Here is a 12,180-nt window from a genome sequence, read left to right as displayed (position 1 = left end):
TTTTTCTTACGGATACCAAAGAATACTGTAAACCGTTTGTAGATATATTAGAGCGGAAATTGCCATGCGGATACCAAAGAAACGTGTAAACCATACATAATAAACAACTTTTATTTTAAAACCTGCCCATCTCTTGTTTTTTTACAAGTATGGCCACGGAAATTTTGATGGCTTCCAGTGTCGCCTCGGTTTCTCGCAGTTTTTCGACCAAAACTTGACGATGCAAATCTTGGCTTCCTCTTCCGCTGGTCGTTTGGCTGCTTCCGTCAACACCTTGTAGACGTGCGCTTCAAATTCCCCCTCGGACATGTCTTCACAGCTTTTCACTTTTTCGTCAATTTCCCTTCTTCTCTGCCTCTCCTTTTCCTGCTCCTCTCCCGGTTCCTGTTCCGGTTAACTGCATCGTTGTAGGAGTACATGATCCAGAAACTCACATTTTGTAGCAGGCATCATTAGTACTGCTATTATTATCATTATCGTGAACGTTTTGCCATTTAAGCCGTTAAAAGGGCGATGGTGTCACTAGGTAAAGGAGCAAATGAGATATTTCATATTCTTCCTGTCTAATTTCTTTTTTCGTTTCTCATTATGATGATGATGATGATGATTATTATTATTATAATTATTATTATCATTATTATTGAATTTATTTTGTTATCCTCTAAGATTTTGACGAGTGCCGAGCTTCTATTGGCATGTGCAGCAAATATCAATGCCGAATGCCGCTCTCGTCGCTGTTCCTGTAAAACTGGTTTTATTGGAGATGGAAACACATGCACAATTAAAAATCATATAAACCCTGTTGTTATCGTAGACTGGATTTGCATCTCATGACAGAACTGGCACACTTTATTTCTTTACAAACGCACACGATTTCTTATCGTGATTCTGAAACTATAGAATAAAATGCTGATGGAAAAATAGCTAGACTCGTATCCAAGAAATATTGACGAGGACCGAGTATTTAACCTTAGTAACACTGAAGACCTTAGCAATTCAGCCTATGCTGCTATTAAGGTCTCGAATCATTCAATTTCACTTTCACTTTCACTTTCACTTTCACTTTCACTTAACATGTCATATATTTTCTTTCAACAAACATTACACCTGGAGCACTTCGACGGGGCGATAAAAAGAATCGGCATATCTCAAATTGTGTCAGGCGTCCTATTACACCAGAAATTTCGATGACGAAATACCTTGTGTCACTTTTTATCATAATTTTCAACAGCCTACCCATTTGTACGGACAGATATTGAAGAGTACGCCAGTGGTATTCATGATCATCTCTTTCACAATTCAGCCTTCTGCGTCGATACTCTGAAAACGTCTTTAGGGCATGCATGGCCCTTACGTGGTCGATTTAATGTCGGAATGATGTTTTTGGGAAAAGAGATAAATATGCGCTTAGATGGTAGAGATAAAGGAGGGAGAGGGGAATGGGGGAGGGGGCTTAGATCCAACCCAAACATGGTGCTAGATACTGCAAACAAACTTTGACTGAAAAAGCCCAGTCGAGCAAACTGCTGAATTAATTGCTGCCGATTCTTGAGAAGTTGAGGAAGGGTACTCCACAATACATTGTTACGCACGTCTTTGCTATTCTAAGTGTTATTTTAAGGTGATAGAAGGTCGCGTAGGAGAGATGTCCCTTTGAAGTCATAAAATTAGTTTGGAAGGAAGCAAGAAAAATCGCTTTTATTTGAGGAATGAGCCCTGGTCAGAAGTTCTTAGAAGAGTCTGAGAAAAAATCGGGAAAAAAATATTTCTCTTTCACCGATATCGACGAGTGCGCCGCTTCTCCATCCGTATGTGACATTAACGCTCATTGCCAGAACACCGTAGGATCTTATCGCTGTGCCTGCAAAACTGGATTTTTCGGGAATGGAAAAACTTATGAACGTAAGAGTCTTTGGATTCTAAGAGAGACCACATCTCTCTGGAGAAAAAGAAAAACTAAAAAAGGTCCAGACGGACAGGTAGATAAGCAAAAGGACTAAGCCACAGACTGAAGTTAATCCACACTTCCATTGACATTTCACGTGCCGAAGCCTGGGTCGGAGGTAAAGCCGGAAAAATGAATAGCGGTAATAACGGGGGCCCTGCACCAGCAGCAATTGGAGGGTTTGGTGATGGTGGAGAGGAATCAGAGGATAATTGCGTATCAGGTGGAGGTGGTGGATACTCTGGGGGAGGTAGTGGTACCTATGGAAATCAAGCTGGAGGGGGAGGAGGCTCGTATTGCAATGGCGAAGGCTGTTCCTGTTTGACTTGTGGCAACTCATATGAAGATGGCCATGTACAAATTTATGAATGGCTGGGCTTATTTCAAAACATTATTTGATCATTGAATTTGGTTTTCTTGAACAGATTCTCTGTATTGCAAAGAGATATACATCGGCGAAACAGGAAGACAACTAGGTGACCGATTCTGAGAATACCTCCGCGATGTAGAAAGGAATGACAAGGACGCATCAAAACCAGTCGCTAGACACTTAAACCTACCTAATCATTCTAAGCAACATATGGCAATCTGCGGTCTTTCCTTGCATTTAGGTAGCTCGGATAGCCGCAAAACTCTTGAACAATAGTTTATCTTTCAAATCCACACTCTTAATCCCACAGGTATCAGCGAACGCTTTTCATTCTACTAACTTATTCGTGTTTTTCTCGTCGCCATGTTCCCACCAATGGCGTAGCTCCACTTTCTGAACATGAATCCACACACAACCCACAATTCGTCCATTCGCTCTGACGAAGGGCTAACACTCGAAATGTTTTTCCTGGGGAAGTCTCTTACCCCTGTTGACTCAGCAAGAGACTTGAGTGTGATCACTGACTCACACCTGACCTATGATAGTCACATTTCTTACTTCGTCTCTTCTTGTTTATCAAAACTAGTCCAGATCAACAGAGTTAAAAACAGTTTCGACAAGGAAACACTAATGCTTGTTATTTTATCCCTGGTATTCAGCAAAATGTTCTATTGTTCAACAGTGTGGTCAAGCACATCCTCCACTAATATAAATAAACTGCAACTGATCCAAAACTTTGATTGTAGGCTCCAGGAAGCACGAACATGTCACTCCCCTATTGCACCAACTTAACTGGTTGTCACTGAGCCAGACACTTCACCTTAGAGATACAATTATGGCCCATAAGTGTGCCAATAATTTAGCACCCGACTACTTAGGTAACAAGTTACAAAAACGCACTACCAGACATGATCGAGCCACGCGGCATAGTAACAAACTTCACATCCCATTTTATAAGCCCGCGAACGGCTAACGAACCTTTTCCTATAGAGCAGTTTCACTATTAAATTCCCTGAGTAGTAACCTAGTGAACTTCTCTTCAGTAAGGTCACTGACACATTCTTTGAAGGACTCCCTAAGAGGGGCACATTAATAGTCTTTGTATGATACCCATTGGACATAAATATATATATATATTTTTTTTTTCTTTTTTTTTTTTATTACCCTATTTTAAGTTGTTCATTTGTGATTGTAAATTGTCTACCATTGTAAATAGTTGCTGAAAAGCCTGTACAGGAGTAATTATTAAAGTTTATTCATTTATTCATGTCAGCTTTTTAAACTCTTTACAGTGGCCAATTTACTAATTCAACTTGTTTGACATTACCAAATTATCTAGAAAAAGAGAGATCACTAAGACGAGCACACACACAAAAAAGAAAATGTGTGTACGAATTCTCTTGGTCATGGACAGTGTCTTCACAAACATATCCGACAGTGGCTGAATCGATTCAAGGTAGCTCATTCTGAAAGAAACTTATCACCTTTCGTAAAAACACTCGCAACTCGGAAGCGGCAAAGAAGTATCTGGTCCCGTCGAAAGGTAACTTGAAACAAATCTGGCAAAACACTATCGAAGGTACAGTTGTTTACCTCTTTCCAGGAAAAGACTGCACTTGTTTTGGTACAGTTACGAAATTTAGACCGCAACGTCTTCTCTCGGATTCCCTCGCACTCATGGCCGGGGTGTGTGGGACAGATGGTGATATTTTTGTACATCGCTTTACCGTTTCGAAAGACCTCTGACTTTCACTTATTATCGTTTTGAAAGAAATACAATTTTTGGTGGGGGAGTTTTCGCGTGCGCGACAACGTCGGAAAGGGCTGCAAGGGAGACTAGTCGTCACGATGCCTCTCGCCGATCGTGGCGCGCTCGATAGCTACTTCTCCCTCCCCCCCTCCCTCTGACCTAACGTTAGGGCTACCAGTGATAATTTTCATTACTGCAGAGCGATTGGTATGATTAACAAAAGTAAACATATATTTTCTATATCCATGAACAGGATAATGTATCTAATGTTTGTTAATTAATGCTAGGCTCATCCGAATGTCATTAAGACAAATAAAATCCCAATAAAAATCTTCTCAGCGTTCCAAGGACGCGCAGAACCATTAACAGAGGCAGTCTATATACCTCAGTCTTTCTTTTTTTGCTATTCCACGTAAGTAACTAACTGGTCGACGTTTCTCTTCCAATGAATAAAGCATATTATTAAAAACGGGATCATTGGATAATGCAATTCAAGACTTTTTATTGGGTCAGCCATTATGGTATATGAGCCAATATACCATAATCTAATTTCTGTACATTGTTAAATCCGGTTTCTTCTCACAAAATAAGGTCGAGAAGATTCTTGGAGGCGTTTTTTTAATAAAACAATTATTCCACTCTCGCTTGTTGGATATGAGATGATTATAGCCAACTCGGCGCTACGCGCCTCGTTGGCTATCTATCATCTCATATCCAACGCGCGCTCGTGGAATAATTGTTAAATAACGAAAGATTATTTTATATTATGAGAACTTCTTTTGTGAACTTGAGAGTTAACAACCTTTTTCGAGAAAAAACGTGGGGGGGGGGGGGGGAGGGAAAGAGAGGAGAATTGGTAGGATAAGACCTACTCCCCGATGTTCCGAGAAAGGTCTTGCTCACAAAAACTCTACATACTGCACGTCCGTTCTTATCTTGTTCTAATTACTGAATACAGTTATCGTTATCATAATTATTATTATCATTATGATTATTAGTAACTAGCTCCTCTTTGCATTGCTCATATCTAATCCGTGAACGACGTGTTTTGGTTTTGAGCGATTCTCTTACTCGCTGCTGTCGATGGAAGGCGCATTTTTTTTAACGAATGATGCAGCGACCACAGTGGGTGATTTAAAGGTTTGCCTGGATTTACTGTCACCGAAAGGGGTTCCTAATTGGTTGAGTAGGTGTCAAAAGAAAAATAAGGTATAACTTGATAGCAAAAGCTCGTCACGTTATAAATTAAGAAGGGAAGGGTGTTGTATGTAGAGAGTTGCCTTTTCTAATTTGAGAGGAAAACGGTGGTTTTGAAACCCGAACAAGAAATAGCTGTGATAAGTGTACCTAGGGGAGAAGATGTCCTTTCAATTTCCTCAACAGGCTGTGGAAAAAGCATGAACAGACTAGTTATTTATTTCCTTAAAAGGCTGTGGAAAAAGCATGAACAGACTAGTTATTTATTACCTTCACAGGCTGTGGAAAAAGCATGAACAGACTAGTAATTTATTTCCTTAACAGGCTGTGGAAAAAGCATGAACAGACTAGTCATTTATTTCCTTAACAGGCTGTGGAAAAAGCATAAACAGACTAGTTATTTATTTCCTTCACAGGCTGTGGAAAAAGCATGAACAAACTAGTTATTTATTTCCTTAACAGGGTGTGGAAAAAGCATGAACAGACTAGTCATTTATTTCCTTAACAGGCTATGGAAAAAGCATGAACAGACTAGTTATTCATTTCCTTAACAGGCTGTGGAAAAAGCATGAACAGACTAGTTATTTATTTCCTTAACAGGCTGTGGAGAAAGTATGAACAGACTAGTCATTTATTTCCTTAACAGACTGTGGAAAAAGCATGAACAGACTAGTTATTTATTTCCTTAACATGCTGTGGAAAAAGCATGAACAGACTAGTCATTTATTTCCTTAACAGGCTGTGGAAAAGGCATGAACAGACTAGTCGTTTATTTCGTTATTAAGAGCAGATCTGTGAAAGAATCAAACAGAATCGCAAATCTTCGGCAAATCTGAAAAAAATCAAATTCACTCGTCTGTTGCATATAGATAGCCTTTAGTAAGAACATGAGTGCCATGTTGTTTTTTCCTTGAATTGAAATATCTATTCATTTCTGAGAAAAACGGTGGAAGCCGTTTTCAATTTAGGCACAGTTTGGCGATCCCAATCACGTGCAAACGGGGTTGAAATTAGTCATGATTCACTTCACCCGCTTGTCAAAACTGTTGCGTTACAAAAAGCTCTCCCACCTCCAATCTTTTGGATAACTTGCCTTGGCCTAAATACCACGGTTTTATAAACATTAGGTCTATCTGAGTAATCAAGAGAAGTATAGAAGTCATGGCTCTCCCATGCTTCGTAAAACCGTAGGCGAAAAATAACGATAATTTTGAGGGTGTGCATTCGTTTAGAATTTCGTAAGATTAAGAGTGATAATACCCGAGGTAACGATCTTTCAAATAATGTAAAGTTTCTTTTGGGGAAATGAATGTGGAATTTTATCAGGCTGTGACCAAAAGTAGGACGGGGACTCGGGGACGTGGGACTCGGGGACGTGGAACTCAGGGAAGTGGAAATCAGGGACTCGGAGACTCGGAGACTTGGAGACTCGGAGACTAGGAGACTCAGGGACGCCGGGACTCTTGGACGTGGGGCGCGAGGAGGTCGGAACTCAGCGACGCGCGGGGACTCAGAGACGTAATAAACAAACAGCACCTGATTTTTCCATTGATTTGTAAAGTGTATTTTTTGATGGTCTCGAGAAAGGTTTTATACTACCGAAACAGGCACACTGTTTTTTTTTTTTGTTTTTTTTTTTGTTTTCTTCTGGAGACGTGCGTAACAGTTGTCGTTAGCAAAACTGAGGTGTCTACCTTAGATGATCTGATGCGAATCGTAGGGAATAAATTAGAGCGTCTACAATTAATTCGTGATGAAAAATTGCGGATTCAGTTCAACTCGAGCGTTTACAATTTATATTTGATGAAGAATTAATAAATTAGAGAGTTAGCAATTTATTTTACTTTTTTTTTCTGGAAGATTGATGCGAGCTTATAACAACGGACGCAAGTTGCGATTACTTCGTTACGGAAGTATCCTCATCGTCCTTGTACTGAATCCGCAATTCTTCCTCAGGAATGAATTGTAAACACTCTCACTTATAATTATTCCTTACGATTCGCATCAGATCATGGAAGGTAGACACCTTAGTTTCGTCTGTTGTAATTAGTTCGCGTTCACTTTCCGGAAAAGAAATATTACGAAACAAGTTGTATTAGTAAACGAAAGCGGATAAATTACAACAACCAACAAAAGCGCGGGCAAAGAAATGCGAAAGAATATTGAGTCACTTGACCAAAAAGGATCACTTTTGTCGTTAACATTTCGCACGTCTCTGGAAAAGCAGTCTACCTGTTTCGGAAGTGTAATAACTTTCTCGAGGCCACCGAAAATTATACTCTACAGAATCAGGACTTGTTTGCTTATCACGTCACTGAGTCCCTGCGCGTCCTCGAGTCCCCGAGTCCCCAAGTCCCCGAGTCCCCGAGTCCCCGAGTCCCCGAGTCCCCGAGTCCCCGAGTCCCCGAGTCCCCGAGTCTCCGAGTCCCCGAGTCCCCGAGTCTCCGAGTCCCCGAGTCCCCGAGTCTCTGAGTCACCGAGTCCCCGAGTCCCTGAGTCCTCGATTGAAAAGATTGGGTTTTTTTGCCATATGTCTCTTCTCTTTTGTTTTTGACGATCGTTGTCCAGAAGTTTTCAATCAATGAGTTCAAAACAGGAAAGAGGTCACAATGGTTTTAATTGACAGAACTACCCTACGTAATTTGAATAGCGCGACAATATAATATGATAAATCTACGAACATGGACTGCCGACTATACTCCCGAAAGAGCAAAAAACTTCCATCATTTCCTCAATTGCAGGAACACCGAAAGTATTGTCTTTCTTAAATTTATAATCTTTATTCAGTCCTCGTTGGAAATAAACACGCACTAGTAAGGTTAATTCAATTACATAAAATTGACGTGATCGATTCTTCAGAAGTAAGTAACGAGAACGATAAATTCGTGGTAAAATTAACAAATGGTAAACACCACAGCGTATACTATTGAGTTATGGATGCACGCAGGAGGTTGCTAAGCACGAAAGAAGCGTAAGAGTCGCTCGAGGCGATAGCCTAGCGCGACTGTAGCTTCTTGAGTGCTTAGCAAACCTCCCAAGTGCATCCATAACTCAATAGTGTACGCTGTGGTGTTTACCATTTGTTTTATAACATAACATTAACACATTGAAGCTAAAGAGTTCCCTTTTATTTAACAAATCTTACGTGACCAGAAAAAAACAAGCGCGCGCGGAAAAATAGTCTTTGCATTTGCTCACGTCAGCAGCGTACACCCATGGGCAAAGGGGGGACGCTAAATTGATCAATCAGAGCGCGCGCTTTACTTTGGTTATATTATAATAGTTATTAGCGATCTAAAGAGAAATCTGCTGCCACAAAGTAACGAATTATAGGGAGAGATCGCAGGGTCGAAGATAGAAAACTCTGAACGTAAGCTTTAATTAAATAGTCGGCTCGATCAGTGTTTTAATGAATGTTGTCGCTAAGAACACCGACACGTCGTATCAAGCGCACGTGGAACACAAATTGCAAAGTTTAGACGTTTTCCGGAGCAGCTGTTTTGATCGAGGCGCGACATAAAGCGACGGTGCCGATGTCAAACTTACGGAGATCCCAGAATGGAGAAAACGACAAAACGGAAAAAAACTTTGGACTGTTGCGAACAGCTAAGAATATAATATTTGAGCTAAGGTTATTATATTTACTTTGCTATATGCATCGGAGTCGGAGTAATTTTTACTCTATCAATGTCTTGATGATCACATGTACACAAGAGGATGGCGTGATTTTATGTCTTTCTTCACGATTTTCAAACAAATTTTAAAAATCCCAAACTTATTTCCCCAAACTCAACTCTACATATTTTAAGCAATCTTACGAAATTCTGAACAAAGACACATGCTCAAAATTGTCATTGTTTTTCGTCTACCCTTTTACGCAACACGGGAGAGCCATAAGCTTTTGACTTCTCTTGAATACTGGGATTGATCCAATCTTTATGAAATCGCGGTGTTTAGACTGTGATAAGTTGTACAACCACTTGAAACTATGATAGCTTTTTATAGCACAATTGTTTTAATACGCGTGTCGAGCGAATCATGACCTTTTTAAACCTGTTCGGTCTCACCAAATCGATCCTGGGACTGAAAACGAAACGTTTTCGTTTTTTCTGAAACAAATAATGTTTTCAAGGGAAAAACTTCAGCAATTGCATACTTTCTAAAGGATACTTGTATGCAAAAGAACAGCGAATTGTAGTTTTTTAACTTTGCAATGTAATGTTTGATTTTTGCACGGATTTGCTCTTAAATTGTATTATTGCCAACCAACTTGCACAAGTAGGTGTTTGTACAGCACTGGTGAAGCTTGAGTGCTGCGTTTGCTACAGACTTCCAATCTTTGAAAAAGCGATGATTGCTTCTTAACTTGCGACCTCATGGCCTGCACATTTCTGTAGGATAACTTAGATAAATGCGTCAACCGAAAACCAAGTTCACTACATAACTCGTACAAAGTTTTGTTCTCCATGTCGTGAAACTCAAGGCCTCTGTACTCCTTTATTATGGGGATCAAAAATTAATTTTCGTTGAAATGTTGGTGTTTCCCTATCGGAAGACTAGCCTGGTTATACGCTCCTCGTTTAATACTTTATTTGTCGATTTTAAATTTTTTACCGCTTAATTTGGTGTCACTGCGCCGTACCGTTCGCGATCACCCCTGACACGTGAATACTTTATTTTGGCAGTATGACACGTTCGTAAGTTTTAGACACGAGGCTCCATTTCATTCCATCTGATTCTCCCTTCAAGAATGCGTGACATTTCGGGGATACCATGCAGTGTATAGGGAGCGGTTGGTGAGAAATGATGGGTTTCGGGCAGGCGTTTTATTCCACTTCCTCCCTTCCCCGCGCTTTCAAGTGGCGACCGAATATTCGCCGCGCTGAGTCTCGCGCTTGTAGACGCAAACTATCGCCTGCTAGCAAGCTAGAGGCTGTCAGAATAATTGCTGTACACTGTCTGCTATCACTTTGAGGATATTTTTCACCTTTAATTCTAGATCCTTGTGGTTCTTCCTTTTCATTCGTTACAGTAATCATGAGAAATATTCTAACTATCATCGATGCACTGTGAAACGCATGCATAAATAATTAAGTCTATCTTGTGTTTTACCTGGAATAACTTTGATACTGACCTCCAATAAACGTTGTAAATGCTATGCAATTACTATGGAAACACTCACAATGACTTTCTCATATTTCGATTATCGCCCATATCCAGTGAGGCCAAGAGAAGATTTCGAATTTAGTCAAAGGACTTCTAATGTTTATTGGATGTGTAGACGTTTTATTTTGAACAAGTTTAACTGACATGAATAATAAGAATGGGTAATATTGTTATACAAAGCAACTTTGAGAATAATTATGGAAAATTCTATTTTAAAATTTAATGTGAAAAAGTCGGGACTTAAAGACTACATTATTAAAAAAAACAAGATAAACTTCAGTAATGAGGTTTTCTGAGCGACAACACTCGATTAGGTCTGTACGTAGGTTTTTCGATGTTCTTATCACAACTGTAATATGATAAAAAAAGTGTTTACTGCGGTGAAATTATAAGTTTCGTTTTATGTCTTTCACAAGACTGATTCATTAACGATCTGCTGATAAAAACTTTGTCGGTTGCAAAATTTGGAGAAATAAAACTCAAGACGTAGATGATTTGCATAGAAAAACATAAGCAATGTTTAGCAGACTTACAAAGTGAAGGATGCATCATCCGGCAAAAAGTATATTAAATTATGAGATCTCAAAAAGTAGCCTATTCTTTCGAAAATTGTCTTCATATGGGCTTGAGGCTCACAATCTTACTGTTGCTTGGTAACCTGACAGATCAGCTGACATGTTCCAGCAAAATTAAAAGACATTAAGAAATTGGGATGTGGACCAAATAATAAAACAAACAAACAAAAAAAAAAACACAAACACACAAAAAATAAATTAAGCAAGTTTTAACTGTAGAATTTGCTAATCTGATAAGATGAGTACGAGTTAAAAAAAAAGTTGTTTACCATCATCACGTAGTGATATAAAACAATCCTCCACGTAGAGTTTCATTATTAAATAATTGTCAATGCACAATGAAGCGAGGAATATCTATAGCCGTTCAAAGGTCTTTTCAAAATTATTTATGCAATATCTAAACCTTTTATCTTTTAAACAAGTTGAGTTTTTGTGGTAGATATTATTTTATAAACCAGATTTCGGTTTGGCAATGTATGCCACTCTCTCTATGGGCGATCCTCTCGAATTCCCGTCGAAAGAAAGTTTTCCTTTTTAGTTTGGTTGTTCTCCAATCCTACTTTTTCGTGTCTCTGCAAGCTAAAATTGATTTCTGGCAAGACCACCCGTGTGGACAGCGATCTAAAGTGTCGAGCGCGCTCATGAAATTCTCTCTTGCTACAAGTTAAAAGATGCACCTAGTCATTTCACAAACAAAATATGGAAACTTCACTTGGAACCAGGGGAAAACCTTCTCTTCGAAATGAATTTGCATATCAAAAACTCACTTAATTGTACGAAAGAATACTTAAAATGCAGGTGCAAATCAGGCTAAAAATAACTCAGTGCGAATGACACTTAACAAAAGGGTCTACCTCATTGAAGCCATGATCTCTAAAATTGTCTTTTAAAATCCCTCTCTGGTCAAAATACCGCAGAGGTATCAATATGAATCTTGAAAAAAAAAAAAAAAAAAAACCTTTTCATGCGCTTGCATTTTCACAAAGTTTTGTCAATTGATGCTGCTAATAATTATTAAAACAGTTAGAAGAAGATAAGAACCTCCCTAGAGATAGTGAGTGAAAGATATAAATAGCTGCCTGAGGAGAAAACTAACCAAATTAACTGTTTCAGTAGACATTAACAATTAATCTCACAGCCTCTCTGTTACGGGCGGTGAAACATCTTTTATATATCA

General features: G+C 39.2%; 1 protein-coding gene across 1 annotated transcript in view; it reads left to right on the top strand.

The window, feature by feature from the left end:
* Window positions 1-2,077: 2,077 nt before the first annotated feature.
* The window catches only part of LOC148737119 (uncharacterized), a 141,004-nt gene continuing 130,901 nt past the window's right edge, over window positions 2,078-12,180 (top strand). Inside the window, exon 1 of the mRNA XM_088749263.1 lies at window positions 2,078-2,264. Within this exon, the coding sequence (XP_088605389.1) occupies window positions 2,078-2,264 (187 nt within the window). The remainder of the gene's footprint in view (window positions 2,265-12,180) is intronic.

The sequence above is a fragment of the Stylophora pistillata genome, chromosome 2 (genome assembly GCF_964205215.1).
Source record: "Stylophora pistillata chromosome 2, jaStyPist1.2, whole genome shotgun sequence".
In the NCBI taxonomy this organism is placed as follows: Eukaryota; Metazoa; Cnidaria; class Anthozoa; order Scleractinia; family Pocilloporidae; genus Stylophora; species Stylophora pistillata.
Note: the sequence above shows the minus strand (reverse complement) of the source record. Positions and strands in the feature narration are given on the sequence as shown.